This window comes from Conger conger, chromosome 13 (assembly GCF_963514075.1).
Source record: "Conger conger chromosome 13, fConCon1.1, whole genome shotgun sequence".
Lineage (NCBI taxonomy): Eukaryota > Metazoa > Chordata > Actinopteri > Anguilliformes > Congridae > Conger > Conger conger.
In genome coordinates, this window is record NC_083772.1 from 47,003,628 (window position 1) to 47,025,957 (window position 22,330).

The 22,330-nt window shown below is 45.9% G+C and overlaps 1 protein-coding gene and 1 pseudogene across 1 annotated transcript in view; one reads left to right on the forward strand and one right to left on the reverse strand.

Annotated features, from left to right (window-relative positions):
• LOC133107602 (uncharacterized) overlaps positions 1 to 22,330 on the reverse strand; it is a 980,437-nt pseudogene that overhangs the window by 468,076 nt on the left and 490,031 nt on the right.
• Positions 933 to 22,330, forward strand: part of pcp4b (Purkinje cell protein 4b) — a 51,985-nt gene continuing 30,587 nt past the window's right edge. The window contains exon 1 of the mRNA XM_061218293.1: positions 933 to 1,081. Coding sequence (XP_061074277.1) covers positions 1,073 to 1,081 — 9 coding nt within the window. The 5' untranslated portion in view covers positions 933 to 1,072. The remainder of the gene's footprint in view (positions 1,082 to 22,330) is intronic.

Sequence of the window (22,330 nt, forward strand, 5' to 3'; positions counted from 1 at the left end):
TTTGTGGTGTACATAAAAATGACTGGACAGATGTTTGGCATTTAAAGAAATTATTGGTGGGTATAATTTAACAGTTCCTACACATTGGTTGGGGTATGAACCCTGTGGCCAGATTAACAAACTAGCCATGGTTCTGTTAACCTGACTTACTGTGAAAAACACATGTCAGGAAAATGGAGCAGAGTAAATCGCTCATATGGAATAGGTAAATTACTGTCCAGACTTAATGAATGCTAGAATCTTCACTGGAGATGACCAGACCAAACGGAGGGAATGATATAAACTTTCCAATGCAGACGGGAGGCAAAAATAACCTACCTCCCGATTTGTAACGCATCATCTTCGTCCTTATGGCCATGCATACATTCATACATCGAAGTGTATCTTATATGGCCCGGCAGTCTTCGGGAGATTACTCCCATTTATTCCCAATTATGAAAAGTGTTGGATTATTAGGTACAGCGCTACCTACATAACAAACACCATAAGACATCAGACATTATTCAATAATTTCTTTACATGTGAAGTGGAAAAGTGCGTAATTAATGGCGCTGAGTTTACATCATTCTGTAAATAGAAGCACATAAAGACGCATGTCAAATCACGATAAATTCAGTCAGACATTCTGGGCAGAATAGCCATTTTACCTATACTTGTTCTTACAACTGCAGGGATATGGTATACACCTTTTCAAATCTGGTCTTAGCAAAACAGTGTTGTTCACCGAAATGCCATGGAAAGCGATATACTGTACAATATCCTAAAACGCCCCCCTTTTTATCCAGCGAGCGCGGTAGAGAGGGAGAACGCACAGCGTCTCTGGTTTTAATTCAAATGGGTTTATACAGTCCATGAATATTTTAAAGCGCTGGGTGGTTACTTGTGAGACAGATTCGCCGACGGCGTTCCTATTGGTTTAGTGGGCGCGTGATGACATCGAGGAGTTGCGCTTAATACTTTATAAACCTCCCCCGCTCGGCGGCCCGGCACTGTGCAAAAGACGACTGTTAACTCTCAATAGGCAATAACGAGCGCTGGTAAACTCGACCCTGTCCGAGATTTCTGTAAAACCATGAGTGAGGTAGGTAAATTATTTCGTATTTCATACAGGCAGACGCAAATAGCGATGTAATAATGTACCGAACTGTACGTGTCGTTATTTATATCCGAAAATACCGTTTTTTAAAATATTTTGGCACCAGTGCGCGACAATGTAGCCTATTTCTTTTTTTTCGTGATTTCATTGCAGCAATTAAGTTCAGATCGCAATACTGTTGCTTATTGTAGATGTAAACTTACTACAAAATGGCACAAGCCTAAGTTTGCCTGGAAACGCTACCGGGTTCCTGTTTCGATGCTGCAGCGTCAAAGCGATGGAGGGAGTTCGCTAGGGAACCCCTGCGCGCCGCGCATCATCAGACTGTGTATCCTCACCTGATGTAATTGTCTTAAATGTTGATCCTGTCGCATCACAACCGGACACCGGAGAATCCCTCTACTCGTCGGTCTGTGCGTAAAGTATGCTTGGCTCCGGAGGAATTTCATACGGAGATTGTTTTTGCCTCCATGAGCTCATTGAAATCTTAGGTCATGTGGAAAGAAGATATGTTGTCGCATATTGATTATTACAGGGGATAGGCGTTTGGAAAATGTATGTAATTACAGCATGGACTGGTTCACAGATGGCTTCATCTGGGAAAGTTGGTTTACATTGCGATCGCGCTGTAAGGGGCAACACTATAAGTCACCCAACATTGAATTGAAGATTGGTAACTAAGACAACGGAAGTCTCTGGATTGAGATGGGGAGGTACGAACAAGTTCAGTTTTTACCAAGAAAATAACACTGCGAGTTCATAAATATCGTATAGGTTGGGGACTGTTATGATTTCATACATGCTGGAATTATTTTATTTCAAATAAATCGTCCTGACCATTTATCAATATGCTAGTCTATAGCAGGTTAGCAGTAACAGCTTTAAATCACATTTATTGCGCTTTTAAAAGCTCACAGTTTTAAAACGAATTAAAGAGTGACATTTAACTGCCAGTACATATAGACTGTGCCCACTCGCCAAAACGCGTTTAGCATTTAAAGTGGATTTTTACATTTGGCGGGTTCGCGTCTCTCTGTGGTGTATATAGCCTACGGACCCAGTGAATCTGACGTCGCCAGAGTTCAGGGATTGTAATGGAAAACTGCCGTCGAGTTTTCCCACAGCACGATACTCCCTGCTCCCTCTCCGCAGATGTTCCGGTCCCATTCATTTCAGAAGCGGCCAGAGGGAGATATTAATAGCCCATCTTTCTGTGAGAGCAATTACCTTTCATCCGTCGCAGTACTAAATGTTCATTATTGTTTTTTCACTTGCCAAACCAGGTCATCACCATTTATTACGCGTTTACACGATGTGTTTTATTCCCAGGTCCTGATTTTGTGACATAGAACCTCTCAACTCAATAAATTGTATATACTGTGTACAGCTTGCATAATTATTTACAACGGTGATAACATATACAATTTGTATTTTGCTGGTTGTAGCCTACTTTGATGGATTGGCGAACTGGGCTATCGGTGGCATCTTAAATGACCGCAATACGAGCATTGCATGATAGGCTACTACAGGGACAATGAATGGACACTGTACACGAAGATTGATGTCTCAGATTTGAGAAAATCTTTTTTTTATGCGGAGGTGTGCTATGTCCAATATAATTCGATTGCATGGCTTGGGTCGTTCTGTCGAATTGGTCTTGTGTTTCAGGACGTGAACATATCGTGCGGTAGCCTTTCACATATTTCACTTTAAAGAAAATACGGCAGGCTTAGAGAAAATGTCGATGCTTTTGTGTAAATCAGTCAAATAAATGAAAAGCTTTTTGTGTTTGAAGATTTTAAATTTCTCAAGCGGCAGCATCTCCGGATGACCTACGACGTCCGATTTTCAGATGTTTCAAGCAAGAATTCAGTAGGGTACCACGCCGTTGCATCCTGAAACAAGTTTTTATGCTCGAGCTCCCAGTAGTGATGGCGGGTGCGAGCATCGCCATGGACGCGTCTCGGGGCGCAGGACAAACTGTCAAAGGCAGACCCTAGGCAACCTTTAGTCCTGTCCTGAACAGTCAAACGGGGGAAACCGGTGGAGCCGGTCTATAGAAAAACGTCCGCTGAATAGCTCTTCTTAAGTCAGCAGTAAAGTTTGCAGAGGCCGTGTAAGTGCACATTAAAGAACAGCAACACTTCTGGGTTTCTAGAAATATTATTTCAGTTTGATTGTGCGTTTTCTATAGGCTCGGGCAGTTTTGTGGAAAGCAAAATTTAGGCATTTGCAGAAATTTCTGACGGTCTGCCAGCTTTACATGGAATGTTATAGGGCAGTGGGTTCATGGTCTAAAGCAATAGAATAAAATTAAAATGAGTCTAGAATAGCTTGTACAGAGAAGTGATGCCTCAAGAGTTTATAATGTGTTAGCATTGCCTGATTAATCTACAAATGATGAAGTCTAATCTTATTTTTTTTGTCCTAAGGCACATGCAACCTGAGCCCACAACACTCAATGAAAGATGTACCGGTACAATATATAAGTAGTGATTAAATGCTATAAATATGTGTGTTAAGTTGTACAGATGTCACTGCACATTTTTTTACACACTGGGTTCTGAACTCTAGGGCTTCTCCTGCCAGCTGCCTGGCACATGCACAGAAGACCCCCGACTCCATCCCCCCTCCCCCTGTCCACGATCCCCCTCAACCCCCTTTCACAATATCAGTCCCTCCACCCGGTAGGATTAATTTTTTTCTGTGATACTTTAGTGTTAGCAAAGTTTTGCATATGCTCCCAAATTAATACATTCTGAAATTGTTGTCATCCAAATACATGTCTTTAGTCAGATGTCAATTTGACCCTTATCTGATGGAAAAAGACATTTTAAAGAGCGTTCTGCTCGCTCTGGCATTTGGGCAAAAGGCAGCGTATCGTGACCACTGTGGAGAGCACTCGGGAGCACAGCAGGGAATAGAAACAGTGCTAAATTATTCACGCAGCCGAGCCCGACCTATCCAAATGGAGCTATGATGCATTCCGGCCTGACCTATAACAGCCTGACCTATCAAAATAGGGCTACTGTATGACACATCCCAGCCTGACCTATCAAAATGGGGCGACTGTATGATACATCCTGGCCTAACCTATCAAAAATAAGCTACTTTATGATGCATCCTGGCCTGACCTATCAAAATGGAGCTACTCTATTATGCATCCCAGCCTGACCTATCAAAATGGAGCTACGAGCTCAAAGTGTGAAGTAAGCCCAATCCTCCTGAGCAAGGTCAGCTGCCCTTATTAGCTGTGCGCATGGAATCCCAAGTTATCATTATTTATATTATTATTGTTATGCTTAATTGCCTCACAAAGGCAGCCTTGTAACTGAAAAAATTGGCTTTTTCTCCCGGTAAAGTGGACAAGATCTCCTCCCCAGTGGAAGGTGGTGTTGTGAGTCCACGTGCTGATGGGACAGACCATTCTGCTCTCATTCAGTAATGAGGCGGATAATAGCTTGCTGCTGCCTGGGACTCAGGGCCTGGGAGTCTGCTACATGTCTATTGGGAGCCCGTTAAGTGTTTTCCCAGGGTGCTTTGCCCAGAACCATGTGGGAGTGTCAGTAATGTGATGTTATAGCAACACCTTGATGCATCAGGCTGGTCTATCTAGCTTAGAACTCAATCTACCAGCTTTGAGCAAAGGAGTTTGGCGACCATTACCGATTTTGCAGAAGGCTTTTAGTCGCTTAAGAAGTAGCTGAGCTTCTGTACAGAAAAAGCATTTCAGCATAAGACACCTGCGGTCTGCACACACACGTTACAGTACAACCTTGCAATGCCTCTCATTTTAGCCAATATGTTTACTTCAGCTCAGTTGTTGGAATGGCCAGTGGCAGTTTCCTTCCAGTCCCATTGCTGTAGCTTCATCCCTTTGGAGCTGTGGGCAGAGATGGGCTCCACAATCACCCAGCAGTGGGGGGCAGGGAGAGCTCACTGAAATCCTCTCTGGACAGCCACACCCCACCCTGAGAGTCTCCCAGCCACAGACACTTGTGAAGCTCTCTCCTCTTTTTCAGGAGTTCATTTCTAAAGCAAATAGCGTGACACCTGTTATTAGCATGAAGCTAACAGGACAAGTTGTGTATCTTTGATAACTGGTTGTGAAATGTAAAGTTCCGGAATAAATGGAATCCAATTTGGAATCAGGCCAGTGTCAATATTAGTATTGCCAACACAGCACAAAGAGTAGAACATCAGCTATACCTGATGAGTGTCTCACATACCTTTTAAGCCCCTTGGGTTTGTAATGATACAGCTAGTCTGACAGCAGTGAAGAGCTGTCTCTCAAAAGCAAGCTGAGGTTGTCTTAAAAGCAGGAGACAGGAGAGTGGCCTTTTGGCTTTGAGGAAGCGATGGTTTGAAAAGTGACTCCTGTGCATTTCTGTTTCCTCAGTTAACCCTTGCCGCAGTCTCAGACACTGGTGTTGTTTTCCTGTAGAAACTGGGATATGCTCTGCTGATGCGCTGTGAAGGACACACGCCATGTCCTACAACCAGTCACTGCTTCAGAGTGCAGTCACTGCTTCAGAGTGCAGTCACTGCTTCAGAGTGCAGTCACTGCTTCAGAGTGCAGTCACTGCTTCAGAGTGCAGTCACTGCTTCAGAGTGCAGTCACTGCTTCAGAGTGCAGTCACTGCAGCCAGTGCAGATACAGGAAATCCTTCCCTGATTCCTATGTGACACTGCAACCAATCACGTTCCTCTGTGAGGGCTCTAGCAGGCCCAGGACTCGATTCCGGACCATGGTGGTCATCTTGGCCCAGAGACCCAGGTCTGTGCTCCGCAGCCCCTCACAGTGCTGACAAGGGCCCAGTCTCGCAAAGCATGTGTCATTTCATAGGCCCTGTAGTGTGTTTCTGTCTGCTCATCAGGCTTTCGGCAAATTAAGACCACACTCACAGTCTCTTCAGGTGCAACAAAGCGACGTATCACATTTTATTTTGAACTTGCAATGCTCCAGTAAATTAGCACCGGTTACCTTCCCCCAGAGGACATCTTTCCATCCTAGTTGATTACTTCTGAAACTGTCTCCGCTTTGTCCTGCTTTGTAAATGGTTTTGACACTGGTTCTCAAAGTACACATTATTTGTTCAGGAATGTTTTGGAAAGGGAAAGGAGCGTCTGTGATTTTGGGGCTGAGCCTAACCCCATTCCGGATCTGCTGCATGGAATCTCTGGCATTCCTTATCGGAAACAAGCTCCATGACATATCGAAATGGGTTGCATCATGTAATAAAAAAAATCTGATTTTGATGAACTTCCCATTTTTCACTTAGCAGTTTCTGCTTTCTTTCTGCTCTCCTCCCCCCTCTCCTCCCTCCTCTCCTCCCCCTCTCCTCCCTCCTCTCCTCCCCCCTCTCCTCCCTCTTCTCCTCCCCCCTCTCCTCCCTCCTCTACTACCCCCTCTCCTCCCTCCTCTACTCCCCCCTCTCCTCCCTCCTCTCCTCCCTCGCTCTCTTTGTGGCTGACATCTTCACACATCCCCGCATTCCCGCGGCACAGATCAGGCTGTTTAACGCCACTCCAGGGACCCTTCCGCGGCCTTCCGCCCGCTTCCGGCAGCCTCTCCGCCTCCGGATCAGCCTCGCTCTACAAAGAGCTCAGGCTGCTGTCATCTCCCCCCTATCACTGTTCCCACCCCCAGCCCCCGGCCCCTGGCCCCTGCCCCCTACCCCTACCCCTGCCCCCGCCCCTAACTGTATCCGGTTTACTGTGGTTTGATGTAGTGTTTTTAATATAAACCACCGTCATAATCGTGTCAGTAACCCGTCCGTGCATTCCCTGCTCGACTGGGAGAGGACTTCTCTCCCACAGCTTGACGTTTCATTCAAATGAAAGAGCAGGGTAGCTCAACCCAAGAAAAGCCCACCTTCAACTGTTTGAGTTCAGCTGTACACATGGATGAATGGGTGATGCGTCAAGCCAAAATGGCAGAGTTTTTCCTTTTTCCCCATAGAAAATACCTGTGGATTAATGCCTGTGTCTCCCTGGCCCAGCTGTCACACAGTAATTGCCCTAAGAGTCCCCAAAACAAGCCCCAGATGTGACCATCACCCCAAAAAGCTCTGCTAACCCCCCAAAGTCCAAACCATACATTACGTGCAAATCTGCAAACACGCTAAACTTGTAAAAGTGAGATTAATGAACCATAGTCCCTCCAGATTGTTTGGAGTTGAAGTTTGGTTTGTTTGGAGTTTGAAGACTGTCTGTCTCCCTTCGATGCAAACATTAAGCGGATTGGGGACATACATTGTGTTACTCCGCTGGGTTCGGTGGCTGTTGGATCTGTATTGATCTGAATTGAGCTCTCGGTGCTGAGAAGGGCAGGTCACTGGGGAGCAGAGCATGCTGGGAAGTTTTCCCCTTTAATGACGGTTTGAGTTAAACAGGCTTAGTGTGTGGAAATAGTCTGCTATTGTTTTAAATGCAACCTTACATAAAAAAAGACTTCACCCTGTCTTCTGCCTTTATGGTGAAGCTTTTCAGAAGATCCCCCATAGTGCCTTGGTCATTGTGCTCTTTGTGGGGCACAATGACATTCAGCTATACAGCTGCTCCTTTCCTCCTCTCCTTTCATTTTTTTCCGTATTGACAATTTTACTCTCTTTTTAAAGATTTGGTGCATAACCCGCGGAGATCTGTGACCTTTCAAATCATGGGCCATGCATTCAGAAAATGGCTTACATGGCTAGAAAAACAAGTTTTGAAGAATTAAAAAATATTTAAACATTTGTGTATTGGGCGGCACGGATGGTGCAGTGGTTAGCACTGCCGCCTCACAGCAAGGAGGTCCTGGGTTCGAATGCCCGTCGGCCGGGGGCCTCTCTGTGCGGAGTTTGCATGTTCTCCCCGTGTCTGCGTGGGTTTCCTCCGGGTACTCCGGTTTCCTCCCACAGTCCAAAGATAGGCAGGTTAGGCTGATTGGAGAGTCTAAATTGCCTGTAGGTATGAGTGTGTGAGTGAATGGTGTGTGTGCCCTGCGATGGACTGGCGACCTGTCCAGGGTGTATTCCTGCCTTTCGCCCAATGTATGCTGGGATAGGCTCCAGCCCCCCTGCGACCCTGTTCAGGATAAGCGGGTTACGATAATGGATGGATGGATGGCATTTGTGTATTGTCTATCAGCTGTTGTTCAGTGTCTGCACAAGCAAAAATCATGCTGATTGCCATGGTTAAGCTGACTGGGACCTAGAAGGTTGGTGGTTCAAGCCCCACAATAACATATGCTGTTGGGCCCTTGAACAAGGCCCTTAACCCCACATAGCTCCAGGGGGGATTGGCCCCTGCTTATTCTAACCAATGGAAGCTGCTTTGTTAAAAGTGTCAGCTAAAATAACCGTAATGTAAAGTTTTGAACTCTATTTTTCTTTACCTTAGTGTGCTGGTACTCTCAGGACCCATACCAGCACACACACAGGCATAAGAGCTGGCCGTTCCATTTTCTAATGACAAACAGCCATGACAGTGGCAGTTGTTTGATCACAGCAATCGACCCAATTCATTATTTCAGCTCTGCGTACAAAGCTTTAATAGCTGTATGGTGTTGTAGTGCATAGTAGTTTAATATTTCAATAATTGCTGATTGCTCAGTAGTGGGGCATCTGACTGAAGCCTTGCATGCTGGGGAATTAAATCAATTAAACGAACGGACATCTTTGGCGGGGTCCTTTGATTTTGATGGCTGCAATGAAATGGAAATTGATGAGGTAGCACATTTCTAAGGTTGATAAACTGGATTTAATCCAGAGCTGTAGAATTTATTTCAAGTCATCGAGCCTTGCAAGATGTTTATTCACCACTCGGAGATAGTGTGTATAAATTGAAACATCACATAATTACTTCTATGGATGATTTGAAGTGCGCCATCCAGTGTGAAGTCCTAACTGAAATATGTTGAATCTGTGGGTGTGTCTGTGAGGTGCTGTATGTTGTGTGTGTGTGTGTCTGTGAGGTGCTGTATGTTGTGTGTGTGTGTCTGTGATGTGCTGTATGTTGTGTGTGTGTGTCTGTGATGCGCTGTATGTTGTGTGTTTGTGTCTGTGAGGTGCTGTATGTTGTGTGTGTGTGTCTGTGAGGTGCTGTATGTTGTGTGTGTGTGTCTGTGAGGTGCTGTATGTTGTGTGTGTGTGTCTGTGAGGTGCTGTATGGTGTGTGTGTGTGTGAGGTGCTGTATGTTGTGTGTGTGTCTGTGAGGTGCTGTATGTTGTGTGTGTGTGTCTGTGAGGTGCTGTATTTTGTGTGTGTGTCTGTGAAGTGCTGTATGTTGTGTGTGTGTGTGTGTCTGTGAGGTGCTGTGTGTTGTGTGTGTGTGTGTCTGTGAGGTGCTGTGTGTTTGTGTATAAGGTGGTGTACTGTGGGGTATGTTCCTCCTGTGGAACACTGTGCTTCCATTTTGTAAGACGAGTCTGTTTTTGTGAACATAGCCTCACAAAATGAACTGTCTCAAATAGTCAAATTTCCTTCATCGCTAGATTTTCATCCTCCATTTTTTTCATTTATGAGTTGCTTTTAGGCATCTGATAAGAGGGAATGGTGGATTTTTCATTCAAAGTGTGGATTTTTCATTCCTCTTCCTCCCTGAGCCAAAAACAAAGGGCAAAATTTGACCCCCAACATGAAAGCGGTCATGAACTCATAACATTAGAGGAGGGTTAAATCAAAGGTGAGAAGTTACTTTTAGGATTTAGATTTGGAGTAGTCAGGTCTAAGGATTATACTTTTGGGGCAAATGTTTATATTGCATTATGACATTCACACACTGGATAGTTCTCTGACAAAGCAGTATTTTTCCATAGCCAAGCTGCACAGATCCCGCTTGAGTGTGCCGCTGTGTATCAGTAACAGATTCACTAAATGATTGGCACTGAGGCTCGCAGTACGTTTAGGGTTGCGGTTAGGGTAGGGGTGGAGCGTATGGTCAGTGTCAAAGGTACAATAGGTAAGATTTTTGTGTTAAAACATTGTTACAAGACCATTGTAAATCCCTTCCTATCATTGAAAAAGGCTCACTGACATGTTGACTCACCCTCTGCCTGAGTTTATAGTCCTTAAATTCAGGTTTCAAAATATACAGTTGACGGACCAACACTATGTACCAAAACATTGTACAGCTGTACAATAATTCAAGCACTTTGTTTGAAAATTGGTTCTAATTGCCACAGCCAATGGCGTGGGGAGGGTTTCAATGTCAGCACGTTCACAGAGAAGGTGGAGGCATAAACAGTGCTGTGGTTTGAGGGTGTTTATTGCTGCATTTCCTCTCTCAGCCATTAGAAGTCCATAATTACCTATTGTACCTTTAAGGTTACAGTTAATACGAAGGATCTTTGTCGCTGCAAACGCGCTGATGCTCAATGATTTACAGGAGCTGCTTGCACAGCAGTCAGTGGGCCGAGCTCCTTGGCATGAGCTCCAGCCCGTAGCCATATACGTGCCATCTTACAGCCGCCGGAACAGCTAATTTAGGAGACTGAGTCCCTGTTGCCAAGAAGTGCGATGCAGTGCAGGGCTGAATCACTGCCGGTAATGACTTCCTCTAAAACCTGCAGCGTAAAGGCGCTCTGGGTCAGTTAAACAGCGTATAAATGCGCTCGCGTGCCTGAGTGTTCTCACACGACTGGCGGATTATACGAGATTTAATAAGTGACCGCTTTCAGGAAATCACTTGCTTTATCTCGCATTTCAATTGCAGTTTTCTTATTCGGTCTTGTTAAATGCAAATTTACTCTCTTCGAGTCAAACGCTAAATTAATTCCGGGAGCCACTTACAGAGCACACAGAAGAGAGAAAGGAACCTAAAACACATGGCTCTTTTTCCTGCGCGCATGTTCTTGCCCGCATCCAGTGGGGTTTACTGTTTAGCAAGAAGAACAGCCACAGCCTATCCCTTTGTTGTGTTGCAGGGCTGTATCTGTTGATTTGATGTTCCCCACTGTACTGAGGCAAGCACAAAGACTGTACGTGGCAGCCTGTATTTCACTGAGGAGAGGCAGAGGTGTGGGCCAGCGGGGGGGAGACTCAGCATCCAGTTCCTGTATGACCCGGGTCCCTGGTGGAGGAACGTGCTGAACGTGACATGGACCAATATCCTGCTGTGAATGCATTTGACTAAAGTTACGTATGTCCGTTGCGGCTTGCAGTCTATGATGCTGATACAGTTGAACTGTTGTTAATATCATATGTATTTTTAAGTAAACTAACAACTCTATTCCATCAATTTTTTAGCCTGAATATTTTGTTTCTTTCTAGCTAGCTTTCCCCCGCGGGCAGTTATGATAGTAGACATTTTCCAGTGGCAACAGCGCCACCGGCTGATGAAGGCAGGAGAAGGAAGTGCACTGCAACAACAGTACAATCTACATTTGAGCAAATATATTTCCAGCATATCAACGTGTGTAACCTGGCTAAGGCTACGGGCTGTCAGATATTCTTTATGACACAATGGCACTTTATCAATAGTGTATTAAATGGATTTATGGGAAGTTAAAAAAAAGTGCTGGCTTTGCACTTCTGCTTGCATCCTAATCTTTCAACGAGTCCCATTCCCCCATATATTATAGAGCAATAAGAACTGCTTAATAAATAATAATAATAATAATAATAATAATAATAATAATAATGACAATAATAGCTAGAATTCTCATTGCATATCAGTGATGGTGATGGTGAGGGCAGGAATTCTAAACTGAATGAAACTGAATGAAGGCAAAAAAACATGTAAAATTTCTGTTTATACTTAACAAACTGGCCAGCTCCCAGTATGTTGTATAATTTCAGTAGATGCAGAAGACAGTGGACAGTGGACAGTGAGACATAAGGGGGCGATAGCATGTACCCTAGTGGCTAAGGAACATAACTGGGTCCCGGTTTGTGGTTCAAGTCCCGGTGTAGCACAGCTGTTGTGTCCGTGAGCGAGGCTCTTAACCCCACATTGCTCCAGGGGGGATTGTCCGCCACCTCGTCTAATCAACTGTATGTTGCTTTGGATAAAAACAACAGATAAAGAATACATTATACTTATTATAGAGTATTTCCTGTTTGTTGGTAAAGTGTGTGTCCCAGTTCTGCCGGTCTGCTTGTGTCCCGGTGCAGAGCGGGTATCTGCAGTGAGGCTCTCGCAGAAGCTGTGCATTATGGTTCAGCACCTGATGAAAGATGAATGCTGGCCCCCACTCTGCAGGCGCTTGGTAATCTCCTCCTGAAACCTACAGATGTTAGCCCCAGATGTTCAGGAGGTAAAACCTATTTGGGACGCCTCTCAGCTTGGCTTTCCGTAGTGATGACCAGAAGCCTCGCACTGCTGAAATGAAATAAAACACTTTTTTTTAAAAAACAACATTTTGCTTAGCGAGGGAGCTGACGGTCGGTCTTTGATTGATTGCTTAATCGGTTGAGTTGGCAGAGCACTTTATGAGGAATTACAATGCCACTCCATTCCTACTGCAGGGAGTTATATTACGGCCTCAGAACAACCATACAAGAATCAAATAAAAGGCTTTATTAGTTAATATGAAAAAAGAAAAAGGCCAATACCCTTTGGATAAAAACAAACACTCATAAACACAGTTAAATGACTCACCCCACCCATTTACACTTTTGTTTTATGCACTGATGAAAAAAAGGACTAAATCTTCTACATGACTGGTGCATTCATCATACCCGTGCTTTAGAGGAGGCGTCTGAAGCTTAGATCCTGGAGGGCCACAGCATCTGCTCGGTTTCGGTAGGGTGAATTCAGGTAATTTGGGACACTTCTGTGACAATTCTGTCTGCCCTCACCACCACCTTAAGGTTATCTTCCGCCGAAAATGCCAGATCATTCCAGACGTACATCGTTCAATTATCATGAGGACTTAAAAAGATAATCTGAACCAAGTAAGTTATCGTTATAATTCTTTCATATTCTAAATAAAACATGTTTGAAGATTGTTTTGTTCTAGAAATTTCTGATTTTTTCATGAAGAACAATGATGAAATTTCAGCATCCAACAATGAGATTTGTGATGCTGTACCCACCCCTAAAGCTAATAACAGGAAAATAAAAAGACACGCTCCTGGATATGGAGTAAAGGTTTGCAAAGTTTCATGATGATAGGATGACAATGCACTGAGAAGAATGGTCCTGTAATATTGTCCAAAATCAAGTTTTGAGAAAATTGACTCCAAAGATGGTAATGGTAAATAGTACACATGTGAGGGATTGGCTAAAGAGTCCACCACACCTCATCTCAATTGCCTGAAATAAATGGCAGAATTTGTGGCCAACTGGGACTAAAGTTTGAGATGCTTGCTGTAGACTTTTCTCTGCTTCCTTAGGAATGCAATTGTTTAAACTACGTCTCCGTTTTCTGCTAAAAATACACCATGACCCTGACACAACACACGACCCTGCCCAGGCTGCTTGGCCCCGTGCACCCTACTGGCCCACACCATGGGCAGAGATTCCCCAAATAATCCACAATCCTACAGCACCACCAGCTCCAAACAACAGGCAAAACATGTGGGTGATCCCACAGGAGTAATCCACTCGACCTGACATATTTACTGAGAATAAACTGCACATAGCAGTGGAGATGTGGGATCTGGGGGGGAGGAAAATGGAACGAGACAGTGGGGGAGGGGGCCCTGAACTAGGTTACTCATATGTGGGTGAGTCCTCGAAGGCAATGCTGCCATTTCAGATAGGGCCTGAAGATACAGCCATGCTTCCATTTCAGATAGGGCCTGAAGATACAGCCATGCTTCCATTTCAGATAGGGCCTGAAGATACAGCCCTGCTGCCATTTCAGATAGGGCCTGAAGATACAGCCATACTTCCATTTCAGATAGGGCCTGAAGATACAGCCATACTTCCATTTCAGATAGGGCCTGAAAATACAGGCCTGGTTCCATTTCAGATATGGCCTGAACATAAAGACCCACAGGGCCAATTCTGGAAGAAATTCTTTGTTCTGTTTGTACCAGGTGACTGAATTATTTTCAAACATTCAAAGGAATAGCATAGAATATACCTTTATAGTCCACTTGGTAGTCTTCATCTCCCATCATACATTAAATTTAAAAGAAAGCAGTGACCAATTGATCTTGCAATATCAATTTAATATATATAACAGATATTGAACATACATGTGTACCTATCCCTACATAGCATACCTGTACTCTCCCATATTCCCAAACAAAATTAAAGTTATAATAGTGTATAATAATAATAGTATAATATGATAATACTATAACAAGTTCATAATCTGTGTTATGCGTGAGAGTGAAAGATGAGTGTTGGAATGTGCCCTGTGTCTGTAATGACACACAGTCTCTTGCTGAGGAGGACTGATGTAGATTGCTGCTGTCAGGGAGTCTGCACAGACAGTGTGTGTGTGAATCTCAGGAGGGCTGTCCTCCAATACGAACAGGAGCTCATATCCTCCTTCCTCATTAAGTCAGAATCCAGAAAATCTGAATCGACTTCCAGCATTATGGAGTCGTGGCCACTGCAGTACAGACAGCCTGGATGATCAGTCTAGAAAAACAGACGGTCAGCCATGAAAAACAGACAGTCAGCCAAGAAAAACAGACGGTCAGCCTATAAAAACAGACGGCCAGCCTAGAAAAACAGACATCAGCTCCCCCATCCCCTCTATTATTCTAGAAGGTTCTATTCGGTAACAGGATGTCTTCAACGACACCCCCTGTTAAAGGATATTCACAATGAGAACAAAGTTTCAACATTAAGCATTGACCATCTAGAGACGTGATCCTTGTGCTGTCATGCTCCAATGATACTAGCTCTTGTGGTGCTAAAAATCCTTGTTGTGGGTGAGTTAGTCATCAGCAGAGTGGATGTTGATTTATTGACCAAAAGACTAACACAATGCAGACTCTCAAACTCTCAGACCCCCAGGCTCCAGTAATTACCCAACAGCCAGCGTGATGCGATCTCTGAAAGCCAGCTGACATGGGTCACTGACTCCTTTGATCCCCCGATTCACCAGTCACCTGAGGTCACCTGTCTGTTTCATCCCATTCACGTTCTAATACGCTGAGGAAATGGGAAACTCCTATCCCAGTGTTTGCCCACTTCAACCTCACCCATCAGCATTTTGCAGCTCTTGACAAGAAGGCAGATAGCTCCAGAATCTCTGGATAATGTGTGTGATGCACAGAAAGACTTGTTAGAAAGGAGGAGTGTAAGGGTGTGAAGAAGAAAACAAACAGTGTTTCTTTGCAGTAGAATGGAAAGTTAGCAGAGGGAAGGAGGAACCAAAGTTGACATAGAAACAGGATCTCAATTCCGCCCTTCTGTCTGTCCCTCTGAGGCCTGTTCCACAGAGCAGGATTGCTGAGTTAGCCTGACAATTGCTAACTGCATGGAGTAAATCCCACAGAGAAGGACTACTGAGTTAGCCTGATAACTGCACAGAGTAAACCCCACAGAGAAGAACTACTGAGTTAGCCTGATAACTGCACTGAGTAAACCCCACAAAATAAGACTACTGAGTTAGCCTGATAACTGCACCGTGTAAAAAACCCACAAAGCAGGATTACTGAGTTAGCCTGATAACTGCACCGTGTAAAAACCCCACAAAGCAGGATTACTGAGTTAGCCTGATAACTGCACAGTGTAAAAAACCCACAAAGCAGGATTACTGAGTTAACTAGTAAATCCCTGAACAGCAGTTTTTGCTTCAGTCCATGTTCCAGATTTGGGCTCTGGTTTTTACTCAGTGCAGTTATCTGGCTAACTCAGTAAGCCTGCTTTGTGATACAGGCCCCAGGTTAGTCCCTAATCTTGTTTTTTCAGGGACTGTGGTTACTTTTTGAATTTTGGGAACTGGCTAGATCAGCATTGTCCTTGGGCGAACACACAGCACAAGCCAAGAGCAGAATTGTGCTATAAAAAAATCCACTCCGAATTGTTACATCAACCGTGAAAAAGCAATATATTTCCACTAATCCATGTGAATGTGTAAGCTTTTTGAAGTAGTTTTCTCTCTCAAAGCACTTTCCTCATACTGTAGGTTGGCTTTAAAAATAGACAGTGGCATTCAGACAAGAATTTGGAGAATTGTAAATCAGATTTATAGTTAGGGTATGAGCATGCAAGATGCTCCACTGTGAGACGCAAGAACACACAGAGGGACGGATAACACAGTCTAAGATCAGGTCTCAACAGAACCGTCTAATTTCTTATTTTACAAAACGCACATTAGTAGGCTGCCACACTGTACTGTCACACTGCATAAATTGAAACCTCCTGCGTTAGCAGAGGATGTGGTGTGCGATACAATGTCCAAATGCGCAATAATATGTCAGTCTGTACGCACTGATGCATTTTCAATGCCGGTGAATATTAAAGGAGCAAATGATCTGTTCATTTGCCTGTAGTTTCTTGGCACGGGACTGAAACATGCCTGACAGCAGAGTAAGGACACCGCAGCGAGCCGTCCCCTGTTAGCCTGCTTATCCATAGGGGGCAGCAGAGTGGTGCGCCCGCACCCAGCAGATGGGGACGCTTTAAACACTGTCTCCCCCAAACTCCCAGCCCCACACCTCCCTCTCTGTCTCCCCCAAACTCCCAGCCCCTCACCTCCGTCTCTGTCTCCCCCAAACTCCCAGCTCCTCACCTCCGTCTCTGGCCCTTCTCCCAGCCCCTCACCTCCGTCTCTGTCTCCCCCAAACTCCCAGCTCCTCACCTCCGTCTCTGTCTCCCCAAAACTCCCAGCTCCTCACCTCCGTCTCAGTCTCCCCCAAACTCCCAGCCCATCACCTCCGTCTCTGGCCCTTCTCCCAGCCCCTCACCTCCGTCTCTGTCTCCCCCAAACTCCCAGCTCCTCACCTCCGTCTCTGTCTCCCCCAAACTCCCAGCCCCTCACTTCCGTCTCTGTCTCCCCCAAACTCCCAGCCCATCACCTCCGTCTCTGGCCCTTCAGCTTCTCCCAGCCCATCACCTCCGTCTCTGGCCCTTCAGCTTCTCCCAGCCCATCACCTCCGTCTCTGGCCCTTCAGCTTCTCCCAGCCCATCACCTCCGTCTCTGGCCCTTCAGCTTCTCCCAGCCCATCACCTCCGTCTCTGGCCCTTCAGCTTCTCCCAGCCCATCACCTCCGTCTCTGGCCCTTCTCCCTGCCCCTCACCTCCGTCTCTGTCTCCCCCAAACTCCCAGCCCCTCACCTCCGTCTCTGGCCCTTCTCCCAGCCCCTCACCTCCGTCTCTGGCCCTTCTGCGTTCTGATACTCCAATACCTTCATCCTTCAGTCCTCTCATCCTTCTGTTTGGTGTTACAGTATTGGGCCACCCCCCCAGGGGTCCACTCACGTTGTGTGTGCTTGTGAGTGTGTTTGTGGGTGGTTGGGTGTGTGTGTGTGTGTGTCTGTGGGTGGTTGGGTGTGTGTGTGTGTGTGAGAGTGTGTGTGTGTCTGTGGGTGGTTGGGTGTGTGTGTGTGTGTGTGTGTGAGTGTGTGTGTGTTTGTGGGTGGTTGGGTGTGTGTGTGTGTGTGTCTGTGGGTGGTTGGGTGTGTGTGTGTGTGTGAGAGTGTGTGTGTGTCTGTGGGTGGTTGGGTGTGTGTGTGTGTGTGTGTGTGAGTGTGTGTGTGTCTGTGGGTGGTTGGGTGTGTGTGTGTGTGTGTCTGTGGGTGGTTGGGTGTGTGTGTGTGTGTGTGTGAGAGTGTGTGTGTGTCTGTGGGTGGTTTGGTGTGTGTGTGAGTGTGTGTGTGTGTCTGTGGGTGGTTTGGTGTGTGTGTGAGTGTGTGTGTGTCTGTGGGTGGTTTGGTGTGTGTGTGTGTCCGCATCAGTTTGGGGATTGGGGTGAGTGTGTCCTTCGTGCGGTCCTCGCTCTGGCCTACTTCTGCGCCTCCCTCCCGCGGTAAATTCTTAATGGCGCTGAGAGGAGTGCCGAGCGACTTCACGGCGCGGCTGCCAGAACACTTAAAATAGCCGAACAGCTACAGATGACTTATTTATTCACCCTATTCTCCGGTTCCTTTCAGAGGACTGGCTGGGCGATACAAAGGCCCTCACTGCAGCCAGCTCATTGTGATGAAACATCTTCTTTTTTTTTAAGAAAACAGATTCAGTGATGACCTGTTACTCACATCGCAGAGCTAGACGCATGGTATTGTGTTAAGATGCTACAGCATTGCCTGCCAGTCATCATTTCCATTATAATCACCACTGAAGTGGCAGCCGTATTAACAGTAGCTGGTGTAATAGTAATACAGTCTGTTTGTTGTGGGTGTAGGTGGAGAGAGCTGTAGTAGCTGTAGTAGTGGTGGCAGGAGAAGTAACATAAGGAGGTAGTATGACTTGGACCCGCAAGGTCTGTGGTTTCATCCCCGGTAGCCACGATAAGATCCCCACAGCTGTTGGGCCCTTGAGCAAGGCCCTTAACCCTGCATTGCTCCAGGGGAGGATTGTCTCCTTCTTAGTCCAATCACCTGTAAGTCACTTTGGATAAAAGTGTCAGCCAAATAACATGTAGTGTAACCATCAGTTGGCATAAACTAATCACAGCACTTGTACCCCAATCGCTGCAGTCACTGCAGTACAAATCTATGCAAAAGAAACCATTTAATGAGCCATTACGGCTCATTAAACCACGGGAGGAAAGGCTGTTTTAAAAAGCAGCCATTACGGCTCATTAAAACCATAGATACTGTCGGCAGGAGCGGACAACACCCATAAAAACGTCATAATCTTCCACTGCCAGTACACCCAAAACGCAGTGCGTGGGTGAAAAGATCCCCAAACAAACACAAAAGAGTAAAATAAAAACAGTTCCACATCAATGCAATGGCTTTTCATCAAAATTATTTCATTTCAGGACAGATTTCACTCGTTATGAACATGTTTTATTTTTTAGATACTTTGTGGTGAATTTAGATGACATTCCCGCGGCAGGTGTATTGTCACAGGCTTCCCAGCAGGCTGTGCGGTGAAGGGTTGGCACTGCGCGGGGGCTGGGGTCCAATACACGGTGGCACCAGGTTAAACAGCTCAGTACGGATCCGACAGAGGCAGGCTGCTATCGCCAAGGTAACACAAACCAAGCCGAGGTCCTGCACATTCGTCCGATTCCCTCCCAGCTGGGCCCCACCGAGTCCCTGTTCCTCCTGTACGATGGAGGCGCACCTCAGCGCTGATGGAGGCGCACCTCAACACCACGTCCGTTTCCTCATTGCCTGACCCAGCCGAGCAGAAATCCTGCCTGCTAGCAGACCAACATGACCTCATTCCCTGGAAATCCGTTCATATATACCGAGTCCTGGATAAGCACCATCCCACTGAAATATGAACAGATAAATGAAATAATAGATGTATTTTCACATAAATATTTATCCTTTATTTAACCAGGAATAGTCTTATTGAGATTACAAATATATTTAGCAAGAGAGTCCTGGCCAAGGAAAGCAGCACAACAGAGTACAAAATTACAATTCATATCACACGACAATTAAACAAAGTACAGAAATACAAATGCACACAAATGTGCTCCCCACTCTCAGCAGCATGTGACCTTCTCCCTCAAACATGGAGACACAAGCCCCTCCCCCACACCATGCAGTACTGCCCTCTTCCACGTTTAAAGGAAACCGAGGCCCCTGCATACATCCAAACGCTAGTCAGACCCTATACCGGCCAGACTTTTTCATTCCACTACTTCTGGACGCCTGGCACCTCCCCCTCATCACACCTGGACTTCTCGGTCACGACTGCTGTCTGTTCTGGCCCCACGGTGGTGGAATGACCTCCCTGTGGATGTCAGAACAGCTGAGTCTCTGACCGTCTTCAAGCGCAGACTGAAAACTCACCTCTCCCTCCCTACATCGATGCTATAATTAGCCATGTGTATGCTATAAGTTACAATTGCACTTATGTATAATTATCTTAGTATTTGGAGTATTCTAGCTGCTAACCGTGGTATGCTAATTGGGAAGTTGATGTACTCTTCAAGGGTTCAGGTTTTATCTGTGATCACTCCTGGCCTTGCAACTGTACTTTCCACTAGGGTCTTCAACATATTTTGCGCTGTGTTGTACGTCACTCTGGATAAGAGCGTCTGCTAAACGCCTGTACAGTAATGTTCCCAGCCAGCGCCCGGTGAGGCTGGGGATGGCAACACTGCCATGATGTGGAGCTGAATAAAGGAATGTTACTCCTATTTCAACCGGGAAATTCAGTCTGTTCGGCTCCAGCATCACAAGCAGTTCATGTTCAGTGCCTTCGGAGTGTCGAGCCCCACCTGGGAATCAGACCAACAGTACACCCTCAGAGGAACGAACCCTCTCTCCTATCCATCAAGCAGTAATGGCGCAACGAAAGAACAACCTCTCTATGGAGCCATGCTAGGCTTTTCTGTCTGGCATCGCATGTTTTACAAATTGTTTAAGAAAAGAATATGGCCCTCACAAACACAGGAATGGGCACACACAAACAACGCACAAATACACACAGACACACACAAAAAACGCACAAACACACACAGACACACACAAACAACACACAAATACACACAGACACACACAAACAATGCACACTCAGAGCAGCCATACGCCATCCAGCAAAGAGCACTCAGGAGATTTGTTCTCTCCTCTCCAGAGAACCCCTCTACTATCCACGCCTTCTGTGCCAGCTCATTAATCCAAACAGGTCATTTCCCCTCCTTTTTTCCCAGAACCACCAACCCGTAGAATGCCCACAAATCGCTTGTTATATATGGGGTAACCGGTGGAATAAGCCTCACCCACTTAGGATGTACACTCAACAAGTTCACTGAAAACCCAAGTGTGTGAAAGTTTCTGTATATGTGCTGAGAGTTCCTGTATATGTGTTGAGAGTTCCTGTATATGTGCTGAGAGAGTTCTTGTATATGTGCTGGGAGTTCCTGTATATGTGCTGAAAGAGTTTCTGTATGTGCTGAGGGAGTTTCTGTATATGAGCTGAGTGTGTTCCTATATGAGCTGAGAGTTCCTGTATATGTGCTGAGAGAGTTCCTGTATATGAGCTGAGAGAGTTTCTATATGAGCTGAGAGTTCCTGTATATATGCTGAGAGAGTTCCTATATATGAGCTGAGAGTTCCTGTATGTGAGCTGAGAGAGTTCCTGTATATGAGCTGAGAGTTCCTGTATATGTGCTGAGAGAGTTCCTGTATATGAGCTGAGAGTTCCTGTCTATGAGCTGAGAGCTCCTGTATATGTGCTGAGAGTTCTTGTCTATGTGCTGAGAGTTCCTGTATATGAGCTGAGAGAGTTCCTGTCTATGTGCTGAGAGTTCCTGTATATGAGCTGAGAGAGTTCCTGTCTATGTGCTGAGAGTTCCTGTATATGAGCTGAGAGTTCCTGTATACTGTATGTGTTGATGAGAGTAGCCCAGAAATGAGAGACTGAGCCAATTCTACCCGATTGAACAGACAAACACAAAATTAATCCCAACAATTTCAGAGCTCATTACGTTGTGCAACAAATTACAGAAATTAGTTTTATTTGGGGGGAAATATAAAAAAGATTAGAAAATGAGTCTTAATAGGCATCTTCTTTCTGCCACGTATTTAACAGATGATAAGCAAGTCATAAGCAGTAATGTATGCAGGGAATGACTTCAAGAAGAAAACAATTTTTTTTTTTGCGCTACTGTGGGTCTCCCCTGGGCCTCGGTGGGAATCGGGCATGTACAGCACCGAGCGGCAGTTTATAAGAGTCTGGCCTGGAGAGAGAGAGAGGGAGAGAGAGAGAGGGGGGAGAGGGGGGAAGGAGGGGGGAGAGAGGGAGGGGAGAGAGAGGGGGGAGAGAGAGAGGGGGGGGAGAGGGAGAGAGAGAGAGGGGGAGAGGGGGGAAGGAGGGGGGAGAGAGGGAGGGGAGAGAGAGAGGGGGAGAGAGAGAGAGGGGGGGAGAGAGAGAGAGCGAGGGGGGAGGGAGGGGGGAGAGAGGGAGGGGAGAGAGAGGGGGGAGGGGAGAGAAGGGGGGTAGAGAGAGAGGGAGAGGGGGGGAGTGAGAGAGAGGGAGGGGGGAGTGGAAGGAGAAAGGGAGAGGGGGGACTGATAGAGGGAAAGAGGGGGAGAGAAAGGGAGAGAGGGAGAGAGAAGCAGCGAAGGAGAGAGAGAGAGGGAGAGACAGAGAGAGGGAAAGGGGGGACAAAGAGTTAGAGAGAGATAGAGAGAGGGAGAGAGAGAGGCAGGGGGAGAGACAGAGAGATAGAGAGGGAGGACAGGGGGAGAGACAGAGAGAGGGAGAGAGAGAGG